Source organism: Choristoneura fumiferana, chromosome 12 (genome assembly GCF_025370935.1).
Source record: "Choristoneura fumiferana chromosome 12, NRCan_CFum_1, whole genome shotgun sequence".
NCBI classification, from domain to species: Eukaryota; Metazoa; Arthropoda; class Insecta; order Lepidoptera; family Tortricidae; genus Choristoneura; species Choristoneura fumiferana.
Window position 1 is genome coordinate 17,280,449 of NC_133483.1, and position 20,841 is coordinate 17,301,289.

At 38.7% G+C, this 20,841-nt stretch overlaps 2 protein-coding genes across 2 annotated transcripts in view; one reads left to right on the forward strand and one right to left on the reverse strand.

Annotated features, from left to right (window-relative positions):
* Positions 1-79: 79 nt before the first annotated feature.
* Positions 80-13,025, reverse strand: Plap (phospholipase A2 activator protein). The gene is made up of 16 exons (XM_074095596.1): positions 12,793-13,025; positions 12,463-12,696; positions 12,139-12,329; positions 11,440-11,581; positions 10,567-10,724; positions 9,975-10,116; positions 8,399-8,579; positions 8,129-8,238; positions 6,966-7,055; positions 6,306-6,491; positions 5,643-5,766; positions 5,359-5,419; positions 4,464-4,589; positions 3,244-3,389; positions 2,462-2,586; positions 80-1,089 (listed from the first exon to the last, which is right to left on the reverse strand). Exons 1-16 carry the CDS (start codon positions 12,927-12,929, stop codon positions 915-917), a joined length of 2,328 nt encoding a protein of 775 aa, XP_073951697.1. The 5' UTR covers positions 12,930-13,025; the 3' UTR covers positions 80-914.
* Positions 13,026-13,563: 538 nt separating this feature from the next.
* Positions 13,564-20,841, forward strand: part of MCU (mitochondrial calcium uniporter) — a 203,691-nt gene continuing 196,413 nt past the window's right edge. The window contains exons 1-2 of the mRNA XM_074095620.1: positions 13,564-13,709; positions 20,715-20,820. Coding sequence (XP_073951721.1) covers positions 13,605-13,709; positions 20,715-20,820 — 211 coding nt within the window. The 5' untranslated portion in view covers positions 13,564-13,604. The remainder of the gene's footprint in view (positions 13,710-20,714; positions 20,821-20,841) is intronic.

Sequence of the window (20,841 nt, forward strand, 5' to 3'; positions counted from 1 at the left end):
CAGAGGTCAAATAGACAACCAGTGTCATAATTGTTGTAGAATACATATTCATGTATACTGCTAATTTGTACGCAGTTTCATTCACAAGAAGCAATAGCAAAGGGTGTATGTAACGGATCTGTGTAACATACTCGATAAAATTCCGACTGTATGTAGACATTATACTTTTTCAACAAGCCATAATTGTATACGCGGATAGTTCGCATCGTTCAACCAAGATACATTCTTTTCTTGAATCAAAATCCTCAATGATATGGAAGCGAGAATTTTAGGGCCCTCGCCCACGGCGACTTCTTGTAGCGATGCTGTCGCGCGTTTTGTAAATGCTCGACAGCATCGCTACTAACGCGCGTTAGTCGCAAAGAAGCGATACCAACGCGCTACAGCATCGCGACTGTATCGATGCAAAAGCGCGACGGTTTCGGACGACATCGTGGACAGAACAGAGGCAGGGTGTGAAGGGAGGGAGGGTGAAGCGCTACAGTAGCGCCGTTTGCATCGCGACTGAATCGTGGTTATGTGGGCGAGGGTACATAGCTAGCGACCGCATCGCGACTGTATGAATGCGAACGCGCGACAGCATCGCTACAAAAAGTCGCCGTGGGCGAGCGGCCTTAAGGTAAACAGATCTTTTAAGAATCACCTTTTTTTTAGGTTGAATCACCCATGCTTGTTTTTTCTTTCACACAACATGGCTTGCGAGGTTTTTCAAAAGTTAATGCATAATACATATTGTAAAGCATACGTAACCAACCTTGGGTACCCGCCCATGGTTGGTTACGGAGCATTACAGTATCATCGACCATAAGGCTCATAATTGTCATAAGTAAACCCATGTGGTTGATTGCCTCTGCCTTCATAAACGTTAACACGGCTTTGGAGTCAGTAGCACAGTACGGCAGTTCCAAGGTTCCCTATAACAGGCTGATGATTTGCTGGGAGCAGGCGGTGACTTTGCGGAGCGCGGCATCTTGGGACACAGCGTCGCGCCCGAGCCGGCCGTGGAGGGTCGGGGACGACACTATCTTCGTCTGTATGACCAGTTTGCTTGGCGCCTCCGCTAGAAGAGTTCCGAGGGCTACTAAACCTCTGTGGAGAAATAAAACGTATGAGTTTTTTTTAGTATAAATAGTATTAAATAGTTACCCGAGGAAATCTTAGACTCTTTTGTAATCATTTAATGAACCAGGCGTTACTTTGCGGAGGTCCATATTGATGAAAATGAATGAATGATGGTCGCGGACATTTGATTAGTTTTGATACTGAAAGGCTATTTGCGTTTCTTGGTTTCCAGCTTTTCAGAGGCAGTTGAAATTTTAATTATTATAACAAATTCAGAAAAAAAACTAAACATATACTAAGAAAAAAAAAACAGTTGACAATTCTAGAATTGACAAGCAACAATTGAAGTTTTCAGCAAAGTTGTTCAATCCTAATCGCTTGCCAACCGCTTGCTTGCGTATAGACGTGGCATGTTTTTTTTAAACGAAACACTGTTTCTAAAGACTCGTACATACCTAAACAAAACACGCACACAACTAACTACATTATTCATGCCCTAAGCAATTATTTCCTTTCGGATTTAGTAGTAAAACGGTAAGCGCGCGTTACCACCCTTTCTTTGCGCCCTGTCCTAAATACAATCGAACCATTTGATTCCTGACAAACCGTAGAACGTTCTCACAGTGAGTGTCATAATAAATTCCCTTGTCAAGCAATGCAATGAAAAGGCAATGTCACTATGTTTTTTTTTACGAACAGAGGCCGTATTGTCTATCGTGTCTGGCGCTCGCGATCGCAATCAAATGACAGATTTCGCATACAAGCGAGCGAGCGTCAGAAACGCTAGGCAATACGGCCTAAGGCAAGGCTCGGACCCGGTATATAAAATAGCGGGAAATACCGGTTTATATAAAATATATTGACAAGGATAACTCACGTCTTAAATCGAGTTTAGCTCGACATGTTTCGGGCTAATCCGTAGCCCTTCGTCTTCGGTGCAACGCGACTCAGCGGCTGCTGCAAGACGCGCACTCAACTCAGTGTGCGTTATCCGGGTCAATATATTTAATATGAGTGAGTCTCACGGTAGTTTCATATTTCGGTTTAATTCCGAACTTTCATAAGAACGCGAACGTTTTTAAGAACTTAACTATAACCGGTATATTCGACGAGTGACAGCTGGCCGGCCGGCGGCGGGCGGCGACGTTTATCCTGCGCCGGAATAAACCGGTTTTTATTGTTCTAAACCGGTTAATCTGACAAGAACTTTATGGAAATGTTCCCTTAGAAACCGGTTTAAAAATAACGGTTTCGCGAACGAAACCAAAAAGGAAAGGTTTTGCGCCAAGTACAATGATAACGGTTTGGTAATTTAACCGGTATCCGAGCCTTGTGGGTCACGATTCAGTTGGTTCAAGTGTACAGTGGGTGTAACTGACAGCGGCTCGTCGAGTCATACCTGAAGTAAGCCTCGTGGTCGGTGATGCGCGGCAGCAGCTGCACCAGACAGTCGGCCAGGTCGGGCGCGTCCGGCTGCTGCGCCAGCGCCACTGACAGGTTTAAGAGCAGCGACGTCGCCGCTATCTGCGATACAATAAAAATAAAGTACAGATCTATTGAATAATGTTTTTTCACGACACTGCTCGAAAAGGTGGTGATTATATTTGTACATTTGACAGCTGTACTCATTTATGGCTTGCAAACACGACAACAATGCGTGCTACATTGTTGGGCCGCGGCCACATGAAATCGCTCGACGCTCGTTTCCAGTGTTTAATCTGGTCACGTGACATATAGCGATAAAGCTGAATTTGTTGAAAAAAAAACTTAATTACGGCAAAAACACTGTTATTTTTTTTTCATTCACTATATATTTTTTTATTTGTACCACTGTCACGAATGCTACTAAATAAGATTAAGAGATCAGCTTCCAAGGCCAAGATCATTCCTGCAAGAAGCCATCTTGTCGCTACTTTTTTTTTGAGTCGCGGGAAATTCAAAATCACCTTCAAAATGGGGTCACGTGACAAGATTTATCGCTGCAAACGAGCGACGAGCGACTGCATCTGGCCGCACCTTTACGGCAACAGCAGGGCTACTAAGAAAATCGAAGTTCGTATCGTACCGTCCCCACTAGATAAAATTAAGCTACTTTTTATCCGAACATTCCCACGGGATCTGCAACGTAATGTTTCGTTCTCCCTCGCTGGCATAGGGCAAATGCCAAACGACGTCACTCACCTGCGCGTTGGTGTTGAGCTGAGTGAGACAGATGAGGCTGTGCATCACGCTCTCGCGCGCGGCCAGTACCAACATCTCACCGGGCAGGTCGCTGAACGCGTTCACTAACACACGCATCGCTAGCATCTGATTGGCTGGGAGGTTATCTGTCAAACAGGATATTCAACAGTGGTAGTTCAAGAATAGTATGAAGCATACCGTTGAGCGACGGACACAATCAGACACAAAGGTAATAGTAGATTGTACAACAAGAGCATAAACGAGTCATTTTACCCGAGACGATACGGCGAGGGTGGATAGACACACACGTCGAGGGGAAAATGGATGTAATGCTCGAGTTTTACACTCTGCTTTTCACTTCGATGGCGAGGAAATTAAATATAAACAGTGGAAGCAATAATATTTTTTACTTATATGTATCTTTTATTGTTCATGCATTATTATATAATTATACATTTTTAGTTTTATTGATCTATTTCGATTGATTTGATTTTTAGTTTTATATAAATTAAAATTTATAAAAAAATAATTGTAGAAACTTCTTTGTTTGTGGCTGTTTGTTTACACCTGATTGCCTTGGTCTTAGACGAAGATTTTACTTTATGCACTAGAGCATAAAAAGCCATTTTATGTCGTCTAGATCCAGCATAAATACGAACTTTACGAGCATGAGAAGTGAAAATTATTTTTCGCGCTGAGCGATAGGCGCCGCAGGCCGAAAATTAGCGCTGTAAGTTTTTTTTAGCTAGCGGCTTATGCTGATCTTGACCTTGAGCCCATAGCCACCTGCTTATGTGTAACTGATTTACTCGCATTTGTGTCTTTTTTTTCTGTGGCAAGAAATCTTTATTTATTTATGTATGGCTAATTTTCAAGTCACAACAGAACTTTTTTAAGACAGTCGTTGTATATGGTTCACTTCTGGTTAATGTGGTGGAATTTATTAAACTTCACTCGAATAGGTACGCCACGTTTTACGACCAAACAAGCGCGGGAAATCCTCTCTCTCTTGCCTTTTTCTACCTAAAACATGAGACTGCGCCACCAACCAGGGCCAAGGGCTGATACACCCTTGTCTACATCTTTTGTCCACTTTGCGGCACCTCTACCGTCAGATGTGGCAGTACTACCTAAGTCTGCCTTGAGTCACAATATAGTTCCAAAAATCCAGTAAATACTGTGATTGAGATGTAGTAAAGAGACCAATGAACTGAACGCACCTGGAGCTAACAGGGACAGTAGGTATTTGATGAAGCTCGGTCCGTACGTCGTGTCGAATATCTGACTGTTGATCTCTTTATTGCGGACCGCGAGCCGCGTCACGTCTAGTACGGGGAAGAGAATTTCTAAAACAAATAAAATAAACAAGTTATCAATTATCATTAACAAGTTCGTCTTCGATAATTCGTTTATGGAGCTATACAATACACTTTTACATAAAAAACATCGTATATCTTTATTTGGGTTCGAAACTATCTCCATTCCAAATTGGATTGTCATCGTTTGAGTGCTTTAGGCTTGAAATGTAACAAACAAACAAGACAAACAATAACAAATAATCACATTCGCATCTTTAATTAGTCAGGATAAAAGCAGGGCCGAATCTCAGAGAAGGCCACACAAACAATACTCAATATTTTTTTTTATTTTACAGTCACAAAAATTACACCTAGTGTGATTTTCCGATATTTTTGAAATAAAAATATCTGACACTTCTTACCGACCCTAGAAATAGAGGCGTATCAGATATTTATGCACGCTTCGTTGTGTCAGATATTGATGCTGGAGGAGGAGGCTGATAAAAATATATGAAGCAGATTTTTAATAAAAAAAAGTAGCAAACGATTTAAAGAAATAAAAAAAAAACATTTATTGCCCATAAAAAAATACATATTTGTGAAAAGGTACATACATACATGCTCAGCTATATATGTGGCAAAAGATTCAGGCTCAGCATGTGCGGTGTGACTATGCTTCACCGCATGCACACACAGCGTACAGACATTACACGAGACAGGTAAACGGGGGTACTGGGTTTTCAATACTTAAATCCATGAATAACATTCATGATCCTGTGGAACTTTATATTAGCGTACCACGTGTTTCTACACATACCTTTTGGCCATTCTAAAGTCTTCTTAAGTAAACCTATTGCATCAGCGTTGTAAGTACTATTCTGAAACAAAAAGGACCAAATAGTATGACCAGTCTCAACCAACAACCACAACAACCCAGCAAAGGGTCGCCAACTGACGAGGTTAGGTTAGTTAGGACGTAACAGCCTATTGAAAAATAATATGAGCAGCCCTAACTGCACGCGTGTGCGACAGATTTTACCTGCGCCCGCGCCTGTCTGCGTAGGCCCTTAGAATTTTAAAAATATGCTCAAGTAATCTTACCATTTCACCTAACTTAACGATATCGGCTAATTGCTGTTCAGTCAATGCGCTCAGTCCGTCACCCACTTTGCTGTTGAATTCTTTTAGTTTTTCAAAAATTGCTTTCAGGTTTGCTTGGTCGAATCTGTAAATAAATAAGGCAAGTATTTGTTTAAAGTTCAGCCCCCCTTTAGCTGCTTTTATTCTCATTCAACTTCATAGTAAGTTGGGTAGTGAGTAGTGGCTAGTCAGCTGACTAACTTAATTAGATATCTATCATATCTTGGGATCTAATGTTCATCGACTGGGCTCTAATTTTTCGAATACACATTTCTACAACAACATGTACTTTTCAGAGTTTTCTTCAAATAGTAAGTTGTGAGTAGTGAATAAGCTACACTTTCACTATTCACAATACACCGGAATATCGAGAAGACAAGTGGGTAGTGAGTAGTGGGCAGTGAGTAGCAGGAAGTAAGTAGTCCGTGGTAAGTAGTGGGTTATGAGTAATAGGTAGTTTACCGTAGCTATGTAAATGTCGTGTATTTAGTATGAGCAGCTTGTCAGTGGCGATAGCTGTGGACGTGTTGCTAGCTGCTGCAGTTTTTTAAGCACTGGACGCGATTAATGGAATGTGGGTAATGAGTAGTGATTAGTGAGCAGCGAGTAGTGAGTAGTGAGTACCTTATGTAGGCGTCGTGTGGTATGAGCGGCTTGTCCGTAGTGGTGGCTGTTGACGTGTTACTAGCTGCGGAGGTCATGTAAGCCCCCGAGCCGGTGAAGGGGTCGGCGGCCGACGGCGGCGCCAGGCCCGCCACGCGGCCCGAGCCCGGCACGTAACGAGACTCGCCGGTCAGAGGGTCCGCGAAGCTAAAAAAAAAAAACAAATACATGCTGACGAACATCGGCGTTTTAGGTTAAATACTATGCTGCTGCGGGTTTTAGCGTGCCGTCTCTTTCTCAAGCGCTACTTTGAAGAGGGACGGTAAAGTAAAACCGCGCGGTTAGCCGCATAGTGCGTACGTAGTCTTAGTAGAAGTTCTTTTTTCCCAAGAACGGTCGTAGCTTTAAAAAATAAATGACAGTATCCACAAATACAGCTTAAAAAAATACAAAATAAACATTTATTTCTGCTAACTACAATCCACACAGTGGCTATACAATTATATAAATAAAATTTTAGTTTTATCAACAACGAAATTGTAGGGGGGTAGAAAATGGCCTGAACTGCTTCGAGAAAAGGATGGCACGGTGCTCGGATTGGCGGGGGCACTGCCGTTTACATTTTTATTATGTTACAAACAGTCAAAAATCATATTTAATAAAAAAAAAATAAGTCCTTACCCATTACTGGACGCCGGTAATGTGTCTAACTTCGCGTTAGTAATAATAAAGTTCGCTACTTGTTCTAAGTACACTTGCGGTAAATCGTGTCTGAAACAAAAGTTCTTAAATAAATCACATCCTATAAAACACAAGCAGAAAAACGTTAATTGCAAGCTTAATAGTTTACAGTAGCCTTGATGACTTAGTGGATTGACCTTTGGCCTCTCAAGCAGAGGATCGTGGGTAAAACCTGTACAATATTATAAATACGAAATTTTTTGAGTGAGCGAGTGAGTGAGTATGTATGTTTGTTACTTCTTCACTCTGAAACGGCTGGACGGATTTGGATGAAATTTGGTATGTGAGCTGGACATCTGAAATAAAACATAGGCTACTATTTATCCCGATATTCCCACGGGATACGGATAAAATCTCGAAACAACAACTGCTGGGCTTATAATTATGAAATTTGACATGATTATTTTTAATGTAACGCCAATGAAAAATCACGATTTAATTTTCGGGAATTCCGACGGAAAGTTTTGAAAATCCCGAAATTTCAATTCAGCTGCTGGATCTAATGATTTACGTGTCGGCTGCGTGTAGCTGCGGGTAAACACTGGTTCTACATAATTGTTAACTTTTTTATACAAAAAAGTGACTATTGTGTAGTAAAATTGTATCACTTTTAACTTTTGTGATATAGATTTTATGACAATACCGTGTACGAAGACCTCGACACAGCAATAAGGGCTATCGTTTTTTGTCTCAATAGATGGCGCACTGTTGCGTGAAGTTTTTAAGTGTGGCTTTCAAAGTCTGTTATTACGGGCGTGAAAACAAAGTTTAGATTAAAATCATATTTAATACACCTTAAAACCGTACTATAAAAATATCGAGCATGCCACAGTGTTGCATAGTCCCCGTTTTGTTCGGAAAAAAGGCAGGACAAAGGTTTCCGAAAGACAAAACTGTCTCAAAACACAGACATTCATTGCCCTGGAACGCATATTTGCCATAATTAATTTCAGATATTGCAAAATATTCACAAAATTATTCTAATTATAAATAAACCTGCGTAGCTCACCCAAAAACTATGAGATTTGACATTTCGGAGACCTCACGCTACACTAGCGCCTCTAGTGGCGAATTCATACGCGATAGCCCTCATTGTAACTCACTTGTGTATGAAGGCTTGTGCAGCGGTCCAGGGGTCCTCGTTCTTGTTGAAAGGCAGCTTGATGGGCGGCGCGCCGTCCTTTATGTCTACACTGAATACGAAGTCGTATTCCTGTAAGAGACAAAAAATTATAAGATAATGGCTTTTGGAGAGTGGCACAACTTAAATGGTAATGGGCCGGTCACGTCTGTCGCGCGGGGGATTACCGCTTGTAAATCGCAACTCTAGCATCGTGAAATGGGCCACTGGTCGTCAAAATCTCAGTGCCTACCTTTCCCTGGTACATTGTCTTCCCTTCAGCCGCCGGGTTGGCACCCATGACGTCCCCGAGCTCGGTCCAGGCGCCGGCCTCCGCACTCCAAGAGTAGCATTTGACGTTCGTGCCGCGGCGGACCAGCTTGGTCTGGCCGTCTGTCCTTCCCGGTTCTAATAGAACTTCCGGGCCTGGCAGCCTGGGAAAGCAAAGTCATTATGAGTTTATAGTAAGTGTAGTTATATATTGGGTCAATTCAGGGTAGACAGCGCTTTGAGCTGCCTTACCATGCTGGGGGGCTGGCAATGCGCTGCTGCGGCGCAAATTAGCGCTGCCTACCCTTTTTTTATCTAGTATTTTAACGAGGCTTTAGTACACCAAATGTGACTATGTCAGCCTCATGGGGAGCCTCAGTTATATACACCACACTACAAATTTTACGCTCTTCCTTGCACTGAAGCCACGTCTCTGGATGCAAAGGCCTGTCTAATGAACCTGTAAATCAGCATCGCTTCTTCTGAAAGCGGTTGACTTAGAATTACATTTACACCTCCATTGAACAAGCCCATACCATCCCAATACCTGTCTCTGATGTTCTTATTCTGATCACTTCCAAACGAAAATGAATTAGGTCTTCAGTCTTATTACAACCTACCCTGCCTACCCTGGAATTGACCCAATGCATGCTTATGTGGCAAAGGTCAGTTTCATCATCATCATCATCAGCCAGAAGATGTCCACTTTTGAATAAAGGCCCTCCTCAGAACGCTACAATGAACGACAACTCGTCACTTGCACCCAACTAGTGGGAACCCTGCCAACACTTCGTGTTCCATTTCTTGGTTGCCACTTCAGGATCTTTCTCCCCCAGCGGTTAGCGGTTCAATACCATTTCAAATTGCGCATTTTTTTGTGAGCTATGTCAATAACTTAATTCTTAGGGAATTTTATGGCATTCTATCAAGAAATAAAACTCATAAAAAAGTTAGGTTTAATGTTACAGAAGTATGTTCGGTCCCGCCGAACGGCTGCTGCCTGCATTGTTCTTTATAAACACCTTCAACGCCGTACACTAAAAATGAACAACCGCTCATAAATTTGTATGTAGGAAATAGGAATAAAACACTTTTTCTACCAATCTAACAACTTTTGAGCCCCTCTGGAATTAGGCTACCCGTATTCTAAAACTCGTGCTGGAGTCATGAAAAGTTAGGGACATCAACACTTAAGTGACTTTTCCTTCCTACGGGAAACTCCTCCCCATGTAGTAGCTGGACCTCTTACACTACTTTTATCCCCAATATTGAACTAATCCCATAATCCTGTAATTGTGTAATTGATTGTATACTTACTATGTACATGAATTTAGCTTCTTGCTTCTTGGCAATGATTTTTAGTGCTGGTATTTAAAAAATTGAGTGCCCATTCTTACTGGCAAGTCTTGAAACATTTCACAACACACTCATGAAGACCACGATATAAATTTTGGAAATTTTATTTTGTAAAATCCCGAAAATTTCAATTTAAGTTTCTTAAAGCTAGTGTTAAACATTTTGAAAAAGACCCAACTTTAGTAAGAAATCCTGAAACATACTCTGACAGTTTGAAGCCGCCGATCTCCTGCTGCGATGCAGCCTGCATCTTCTCCACTTCTTCATCAAACACCTTCAACGTCGCCTCGTCGGCGTACCGTGCGGGATCCTTCGTGAACACCCGCACTACACCGTCGCTAGATCCTGTTGAAGAAATAAGTTTCTATAAAACAATCATTTTCATTTTTAATCCTTTACATTACATGATAATGACATCACATGTCGTCGGCGTCACTGCAGAACCTTGTAACTGCAAGATTTGGTGAAAACATTATTTTTGTCAAAATATTACATTTTATTGTCTACTCTACTGTAAAGAATACTCTTTTTTTCATTTAGAAGGTCTTGCATTGATGCCAACGATATGTATACATATTTAAAATTGGGAACAAATAGTGATCTACTTTACTTTATTCATTAAATAATATTGTAGATTTGCATTACAGTCAGCAGCAAAAATATAAATGTTTGAAGTGCCAAAAATATGTACACATGACTTTATTCACTGAAGATTATATAAAAATATTACTATTGTGTAAAAATAGTTTTTGCACTCTCGACATTACTGAAGAACCATTAACACATTATTGTTACCGGTAACAATGTCCCCGTTGTCCATACAGGCAACGCTCCAAACAGAGTGCACAGGCAGACGTATTTCACAGATACAGTCGCCGCCTGCCCATAGTCTCACAGATCCGTCTTCACCGCTCGACGCCCAACCACCAACACCCAAAGGGTTAAGACTGATACTGAAATACAATGCAAACACTTTTAAGGCCCATTTTTATTAGTAGAGTAGAGAGGGTATGCATGCGGTGTAAGCAAACTTGTCAAGGCAAATTCAGAGCACCATTATTATTAATCAATAGCTAGCAAATGCGGAGTATGGTAGATTTCTGTTAACATTATCTGTTAACCATGACATCACTAAGTAACTTATCACTGAATTATTGACATATCAATTTTATTGGTTTCCTCCCTGTATATGCCACATAGAACGAGTCTTTTTATGCTGTGTGTCAATTCAGTTATCAACCTATTAGTTTTGTTGGTCATAATACTGCATGAAGGAATCCTCTGATAATATTTAAATTTTTCAACTATAATCCTTGAAAGCAGCCCTTAATAACTTAATTTGAATGAATGCCGCTGAGTATTTTTTTAACTTTTCATTAGTGCTTGAGCTCCTAACTGAATTGGTGCAGAATTTAAGGCTATATTTCTAATTTTATCTGTAAAAAATGGCATTATTCAAGACAAACAAGAGAAGAATAAAGTTTTTTTTCCTTCCACATAAAAATGGTTAAGACTGTAATAAACTATAATAAATAATAATAAATAAATATCACGGGACAATTCACACCAATTGACCTAGTCCCAAAGTAAGCTTAGCAGAGCTTGTGTCATGGGCAACAAAAACTACAAGACAAAAACAAGTTTCTGAATTATCTTACTATACCATACCTATAGATATAATTAGAATGTCCATAAAAAGTGTTAAGGCAATCCCCCTTGTTACCCCATAGTTTGATTGAAGCATCATTGGAACAGCTGAGAAATGATTCTGGACTTGCAACTGCCAACCCTCTCACACAGTCAGTGTGACCTGTAAAAATATATCAAGATTTAAAGAACAATAGAGCACAAGAATACGGTATTTGACAACTCCTGATTTTGCCATATCTTAATATTATTATGAAAATATAGACATACAGATAGTGGCAAGAGGCTGCGCACAATTGGGACAGATGGCATGCTCTCGTTTTGGAGGCCAAGACCCTCTTTGGGTCCCTGAGCCAAATTAGTTAGTTAGATAGTGTTTAGAGAAGAGAAAATTTAAATCGGTTGAAAATTGGATTTATAGTGATTTTTTGAAAAATCTATATACCTGTCTCTTTCTCAAACGCTTTTCTCTATGCAGCAAGTATGGCGGTACTGTGGCGTGTGACGTCACATGCCAGTATGTCTTTCTCTGTCTAATCTTGAATTTCAACCCTTTATAACTTTGTTATTTGTAAAGGTAGCTTAAAAATTGATTTTCTATTGGATAACAGGCATTGTGTAGTTTTAATTTATAAAACATATACAAAATAGTCAAATACCATATTCACCATTAACATATCTTTTAATTGAAATTAAACAAATATTAAAGCAATAAATTACCTGTAAGTGTGCTTATTAAATCACCATCTTTTTTCCACAACTTTATGGTCTTGTCAGCTGAAGCTGTTGCATATGTCTTGTTGCCAAGCTCCACTGCTGCCCACACTGCTGCTTGATGACCTTTGAGGGTCATTGGAGTAGCATGCGGAGTGTTTACCTTCCATACTTTGGCTGTACTGTCCCAACTTGAACTACAAAAATAAAACATTTCAGATGAAAAGTGCCATAATCTGCATTAAAAAATATAGTTGGCATTGGCAATGGTGGAAATGTTTTACTACAGTTTTAAATTTAAGAACAGTTTTACGATAAATGTAAACAAACCTTAAAAGGATGCCTGAATCAGACCCAGGTGTTACACTGCATACAGCATTTTCATGCCCTTCCAGGGTCAAGACAATGTTGCCATCCTGCAGGTTGTAGCCCAGAATAGTGTTATCATTGCTGCCGGTAATCACGATGCCCTCGGGAAATGCTTCGCAAGGTGGAAGCCAACAAATGCAAGAAACAAAGTTTTTGTGGCCTTTGTATGTAACTACGTTCACGAAATCCTTTACCCTAGTGAGATAAAACAAGATATTTTTAGTAAATATAAGATCCTAAACCAGGCGTGTTATATTTTATAACAAAACCTAGAATTGTTTGGACACTAACCCTTCAGGATGCCATAACTTTGCGGTCCGGTCGCGAGAAGCAGATAGTATGCAGCACTCATTTGTCTTTGCTACACATCGTACGTCTAAAGAATGGCTGCATAATACTGCACTCAGCTTGTAATCGGGTATAGCCATCGCAAAACACAAATATTTCTAACAAGACCGTCTACAATGACAATCTGAAACAATCGCGGTGGGTGAGCGACCGAACCGACCGAACGAAGTTGTCTTGTCATGTCATGTCAGTTGTCAACAGCTAAACGGTTTCAGTCACCGTGAAACGCGCGTTGAAGAGCTGGAGAAGTAGCAGTCGTATATAGGCCGCTTAAAAAAAAAACAAAAAAAAATATAATATTGTCGATGGTTTTCGACGAACGCAGCCATAACTTACAGGAGCACCACACTCGTAAGAAAAAATTGGCGCCACTTCCAAATGTCAATTTCATCGTTGGAGAAAAAAATTATAAAATATTTTATTTTCCGATCTATTCGAGTTTGAATAAGTGGAAAAAACATATAATAAAATAAGCAATATTTATTTTCTTTATTTCTAAATCAAATAAATTACATTTTTATAGTAATTCATTCAGTCCTAACTAATTGCAAATCATTTATTTTGGGTTTGTTCCGAGGTATTATATCAATATTACTTACATTTTCTTGTAACTGTTTATATTTTGTTTATTCCAGATCTATTTTGTCATTTTCAAAGAAATCAGAATAAATAAAGCCGGATTGTTGCTTTGTGGCGCCTAGAATTTGGTGCGAGCGATTACACATACTTAGTATTTATACATACGTAGTGCAAAGATGGCGTCGACGGTGTGTGTTTCTAGGTGCCGACTTTTAGCAAAATTAGAAATAAATCGTGGTTTGTGTGTGTCGCCGATATTTAGGGATTTGTCAAATAACAGGGTAAGTAATTGTTGTTTTTTTGTGCTACTCTAATTTTACTTACATGCCATACATACAGTTTTCTGAAGTATTCCTATGAAAGACTGTTTCATTATGCACGTGTAGTAAATTTAGATAGGTAGGTATAGAAAAAATACAATGCGAGTTGGAATTCAAAAGCAGCTGTTGAAACGTCATCCAGCCATCCAATTTGTTGATACAAATTGTTTTCTTTATTTACTTTTTAATTGTTCTTTCGTTGTTACCTACCTACTGTTTAAAGTTTGAATGAGATGAGCCAAATAAAAAAAATCTTATTAGGTTTCTACCAGTATGATAGCAAGAAGTTTCTAATACTGTTTATAATTATTATAAACTTGACTGTTGGTGCTAAAAATATTATTCGAAATAAAATTAGATGTCTATTTGTCTTATTTTTCTATAATTTAGACAGGCGAGAGTATGGAATATTTTTCCTTTTGTGATTATAGTAGAAAGAAACACCGATAAACTGGTAATGCTAACTTTTGATGACAGGTTCAAATACTTACCTATTTTACATAGCAAACACCTCAAAAACTCACACTTTTATTTCTTTAGGTACTTGAAGTGGACTTGTATTTATATAACATATCATACCTACATTACTCACAAGTCAGAAAAAAAAGTTAAGGTGGTTTTAATTTTAAAGTAGTAAAAGGAAATTTTAACCAGATTGAGTAGGTCAACACTATATGCAAATAAGATCTTTTGTCCGACCAGTCTGAGTAAGTCAAACCAGATAAGGGGAGGTCATTGATCTTAAACTTGATTATTGTGTTATGCCATTTAAATTTATGTATTCTTTTAACTTCACCATCATTACACTTTGATAAGTCCACTAAAACCATACACCTCAGTGCTGTCTAAATACTCCAAGGTACTTGATAACACACTCATATAATTGAACATATAGATAGAATTTTTTACCGTACAATGGTAAAACCTACTAGACACTGGCAAAATTGTCCTCCAATGGACAGAGCCATATTTTTCTAAAAAACCAACCTAATTGAACATATAATATGGTCATATTCAGATCTTTTTGAGCATCTAGACCCAATCACCTTCCGTTGTATGATGCCAATCGTACTTTTGTAAGTAAAGTTAATCTCCAATAAATTCCAATCCTTTTTGCTGAACCTGCTTTGAACTTAAGGATATCATAACAAAATCCTTTATTTTGTAAGTAGGCTGTAAAAGGTTTTTTTTAACCCCCGGCGCAAAAAGAGGGGTGTTTTAAGTTTGACCGCTATGTGTGTCTGTCTGTCTGTGGCACCGTAGCTCTTAAACAGGTGGACCAATTTGAATGCGTTTTTTTATTTGAAATCAGGTTTTCTAGCGATGGTTCTTAAGACAAGTTTCATCAAAATTTACATATTTCTCTTTATGCTTTGGCAGTAGTTTTGGAGAGACCAATTACCATAAATAATGTGATGCAAAACTTCAAAAAAATTCATTTGGTTGTGTGCAGTATACAATAATACTTATTTCAAATTTATTCATTGCATGTTGTACAGACTGCAAAATGATGAGTAGAGTTCAATGACTGCTCAATTGGCTTCCAAAACGACCTTAGCATTGGGTAACTGCCCTGTAGTCACTGCTGGTACATACTTATTCACTGCAGTTGTTTCAACAATGTTTATAGTTAAATGGTGATTCATTGAGTTGATCTTCCTGTTTATTTTGTACAATTTTTAAAATGTTTTCACTTGGCTTCTAGCTGATGGATTTTATAGAAGTGTTAAGTTCTAAGAAGATAGGTAATGAATGTTATTGTATCAATTTGTTTTTTTATTATTTACTTACATCAAAAATATAGTCACTCCTTTAATATACAACATGGTATATAAATATTGGATAATTTTAATCTGCATTCAATCATCAAATAGGTAATAAATATAAAAAAATACCTACATTTAGTTTCATGGCTAAATGTAAGTAAACTTTTTTTTTGTTTTCATTAAAATAAATAAAATGTACAAAAAAGTTATATTGAATGTCATCACATAATTTAAAAGGATTTTTTTTACATTTAAACCCTTATTTTATGATTTATCATCTTACTCGTAACAAATTTAATTATTAATTATGAAAACGAGTTAGGAGGCGTCCAATAATTACGTGAGGCGATTTTTCCACACCCTCCATGGTGAGATTCGTAAGATTTGAGATCTGGCTGAATCCCCCTCCCCTTTCCCCTTTATACAACATGCATTTAAGAGTTACTCTACTCCTTCGTGGTGTTTGGTTCGCATAAATATGATGAATAGGCATTATAGTGCAATAATTACAGTTGAAACATGATAATTACCCTCTTCGTCACACGAGATTAGATGAGGTTGAGCTAGACCCCCCAAATCCAGGCCTTTGCCGACCAGTGGGATGTACGTAACGAAGGGCTAATAAAAAAACTAGTAACTAGAGCACATCTAATAAAACCAGAAAAGAAGTGCTGGTGCCGAGCTAATTAACGGGTTTTTTTGAAAGGTTTAAGTGGGTTTAGTGGTCAACTAAGTAGGTAGATCCAAAACACAAATAATCTATCTATCTAATCTATCTATTTAATACCTTTAAACGAGCAATCCATACTAATATTATAAATGCGAAAGTGTGTGTGTTTGTATGTTTGTCCGTCTTTCACGTCGAAACGGAGCGACGGATCGTCGTGATTTTCGGCATAGAGATAGTTTATGGGCCAGAGTGACAAAGGCTTGTCCCGGAAAAATACACAGTTCCCGAGGGTGAAGCCACGGGCAAAAGCTATATATATATAACCGGAATCTCGGAAACGGCTCCAACGATTTCGATGAAATTTGGTATGTGGGGGTTTTCTGCTCTGGGAAAACGCTTATTCTGCCCTTATAACTCTCATAAGGCAATTGGTAGTATCTCAAAAAAAACACGACTTATTATTTATACCATCACGTAGCAAGAAACATTCTCTATCAGCTGAACTAAGCAAATTGGCCGTATCTTGTCTACAACATGATCAAAAACCGGCCAAGAGCGTGTCGGACACGCCCAAGACAGGGTTCCGTAGCCATTACGAAAAAAAAAAACAAGTAGTATTATTATTATTACTACAGTCTTAAAATCTATTACCAGAAAAAGAGCGTATCTTCACACGTCCTTTTGTTGAGAAGCGCAGTTTTTCGGCAGTAACTCATAAACGGTATATCCGATCATGTTGAAACCAATTTTCGTTCAAAGTATTTATTAAGCGTCACCTTTCATATGTTTTGCATATTTTTTGGACAAACGGTTTACAAGATAGAGGGAGCGATTATTTCCGGAAATCTTCACTTAATCAAAAAAGTTTTTGTGAAACCTTACTATCTTTTCAAAAGAGCTGTCGAACTATGCGCCACACGTTGATGCGAGTAAAAAATTTTTTTTTTTTTTTCGATTTCTGTTACGTGTATGGAGTGCCCCCCCTATAAATATTTATTTTTGTCATTTAACTACAAAACTAAATAGCGGCTTTGACAAGACATCTGTACTCCAAATTTCATTGATATACATCTTTTAGTTTTCGAGTAAAATGCCTGAGACATACGGACGGACGGACAGACAGACAGACGGACTTGACAAAACTATAAGGGTTCCATTTTTGCCATTTTGGCTCGGGAACCCTAAAAATGAGATACTGCCCATTCCCTGAATGGCAACACTGGCATAGATAATAGATCGCTCGTTTTGGCTCGAAATTATAACTTGTGATTTTATTTTGCTTAATATACAAAATGTACACACCCAATATCATATTTTCTCAAGTTTTTCGCGATTTCCAAGGACAAAGAATCGAATTGCTTTAAAATTCCAGAAAAATAAGGCGCTGTTTGGGAGAAACGTGTCAAAATGGTTTTGTAGAGCGCCATCCTACTCTATCTCGTTTTTTAGGGTTCCGGAGCCAAAATGGCAAAAACGGAACCCTTATAGTTTCGCCATGTCTGTCTGTCTGTCTGCCCGTCCGCGGCTTTGCTCAGGGACTATCAATGCTAGAAAGCTGTAATTTTAACGGTACAATAAAAAATCGAAAAACATCCCAGCAGCAGAGTAAGACAGCCGGTGAAATAACTGGCACTTGAGGTATTCCATCTTAGGCCTCTAGGTTGGCAACGCATCTGCAATACCCTGGTGTTGCAGTTGTCTATGGGCGGTGGTGATCTCTTACCATCAGGAGACCCACTTGCTCGTTAGCCATCCAGTCGAATAAAAAAAAAAAAGAACATTTTTTTTGGCGTACCTCCCATAGACGTGATTTTTTTTTCCTCATCCAACCCTATAGTGTGGGGTATCGTTGGATAGGTCTTTTAAAACCATTAGGGGTTTGCTACAACGATTTTTCGGTTCATCGAGTTGTTTGCGAAATATGCAACTTTAAAGTACAAATTTTCATTAAAATCGAGTGTCCCCCTGTGTTTTAAAAAATTCAGAATGGTAGTAAGTATATCAAACTTTCAAAAAAAACTATAACGGCTAAGTTTGCTTGAGAATTATTAGTAGTTTATGAGTAAATAGTAGGCTAAGGTATAAAATATACCTAAACTTGGAAGATTCCGTATAAAATACGAAATCCTTATAAAAAATTTGATTTTTTCGTAATGGCTACGGAACCCTATTTTGGGCGTGTCCGACACGCTCTTGTTTCTTCCCTTATGAGGGCAGTAATTTATCTAACACCATATAGAAGACAAAGTAAAATATATAATAACGCACGTCATACACGCCATTTTATGTCCATCAGCTAACTCTTAAACCATTCCCATATGAGTTGTATACAAGGCGCGGTGCGACTGCGTTATCTATCCGTATTGTTCAAATATTTGCATGTATGACTTATCTTTTGTTACATGTAAAGACCCGTTTCTAAACTCTGCATACAATTCTGGCAGTAAAAAGTAATTTCAGAGTGAACAATCATTTAAGTGACGTGAAAAGTACTTTCGAAAAAAAAAACAATTGGCTAGTAGCTATTCTTGCAAGTGCATTTGATTCCAAGCGTAAATGATTTAATTTGTCACTTCTATTTATTACAATGAAACAAAACCTATTATTGCTATGACATAGAAAGGCTATGTTAAGCCTCTAGTGGATTAACCTGTCCTCTCCCAGAGGCACAAATTTGTGCCCAAATTCCGTTGATCCTGTTATCCTGGGAGATGACAGATTAAACCAAACTTACACATTTTTGCTGAATGTACTCAAGTTTCTGAGAATTCGCCTTACTTTAGTGCAATGGCATGAGTGAGGATTACCAACTATACTATACTGTTAAAAACAGTATTAAGTATACTGTTTTTCACTACATTATACTTTTTACTGTTGAACTAAAATAAGGTACTTACCTATAGAAAATACTGTTTTCACTACTCATTCTCGTAAAGTTGGTATTTATGCTGGATCTAGGAGACATAATAGTAAATTGTTCTACGAGGGACTAAAACAAGCCATAATGACACGAGATGTTTATTTATTTATGTTCGAGTGGCATTATGGTTGTTTAATCTGTCAACATGACCCTTAAAACAATGTTCATTAAGTTCACTCGGAAAGATCATCGATTTTGAGAGACCAGCTTTTTTCAAAATAGTGTCCATATTCACAATAGTGATGTTTCAGAACGAATATCGGCCAATGTAAATTTAGTAAAAATTTAGCTCCTTATTTAGTTTAATTTTAGTTTTTATTCTGACAATGTCTATGAGGCTTTTAAACACGTCGCGTGGCTGGCATAATAATATAGTGATATTAATGAAATAGAGTATGTATTCAAACCAGCTATCCAATTTATATTTATTTATAAAGCGCATTCAAACACACTGCACCTGTCGATAGATGGGACGTAAGTTTATCACCACTGCGATGTTGCATCTGGCACTACGCCGACGTCGACAGCGGCTAGCAGCTTTAAGCCGGCCATACACGTTACGGTCTATCGCACAGGTTACCTGGCAGGTTTGCCTGCACAGATCAGGTAGCGTATATGGGTACGTTTCGGTGTACCGGAGCGGTCTTCAGTTCTATCTATTTGCGATGGCATCGAGTGAGAACGAGGACGCACGTAGAGTTACTTGCGTTAATTTTGAAGAAAAACGATACAAGAAAAGTGAAAAGGAAGCGAAAAAAGTGGTGTAAGCATTGGTTATTAAGCAAAATCGATTTTCGAATTTGCTCCGGTCGCCTGCGCAGGTCAAAAAAACTGCACAGGTCGGTCGGTAGTCGGCATACATGCTCCGGTAAACCGTAACGTGTATGGCCACCATTACAGTGGCTGAGTATTTAGTTGGAAGGACAAGCTTTATCGTTCAGATTGGGCAATCACTTAAATGAATGTAACATTTATCTAGAATTTAGAGCCTTTGTACACCGTGTTTTTTAAACGCGCCTTCGGTGCACTTTTTTTTTCTTTTCATAGAGCAGCCATACAACTCGCTTGCGTGTCGCGTTTGTGTCGATAGATAAAAAATTGCGGCGTGCAAAAGCCCTTAGTCATTTGGTATCAAGGTGCGCTTTAGTAATTTAGGGCTGGGTTATTCTATTATCTAGTAACGGTGATATTTTGAAATAATTCTGAACTAATGTCTTGAACGTAATATGCCAAACTGTAGAATTGACATACCATTTTGCTACGCTACTCTTTTATGCTACAGGAGACAGGCACGTAGCCTTAATATAAACTAACCTAACCTATCTTGAAGTATGTATGTAGCGTAGCTATTTGTCTTATTCGATCTTTAGCCAAACTCGACTTCAGCATAATTATGTTTAGCAGACGAACAAACAAAGTCAAAGACCTTTTTACTGAAATATTGTTAATTTTCTTCATGCTGCATTTTATTTAGGTACGACAATCTATGTATAGGCAAAGGAATTTCTCTCCAACACATCGTGATTCATTCATTTGTTCTTGTATTTACCTAATTAAATGTCTATCAATTCAATGATGACGTTTTCTCAAATAAGTTTGTTATTGTGCAGGAGTCCTGGTGCCGACGATGGCGGCCTGCCCGTCGCTCATTTTTCACAAGCGTATGCGCACATCGATCCAAATCGCCGTCAAAAGTCGACACCGAGAAATCTGACGGTAAGGTTCTATATCGAAATG

Bases quoted from the DNA above. Each gene is read 5' to 3' on its own strand.
- Plap (XM_074095596.1), bottom strand. From the start codon at position 12,929: ATGGCTATACCCGATTACAAGCTGAGTGCAGTATTATGCAGCCATTCT. The intron at 10,725-11,439 runs GTATGGTATAGT...ATTGTATTTCAG, and splicing joins CATTCTAATTATATCTATAG to TATCAGTCTTAACCCTTTGG. The intron at 8,239-8,398 runs GTAGGCACTGAG...TGTCTCTTACAG, and splicing joins AGACAATGTACCAGGGAAAG to GAATACGACTTCGTATTCAG.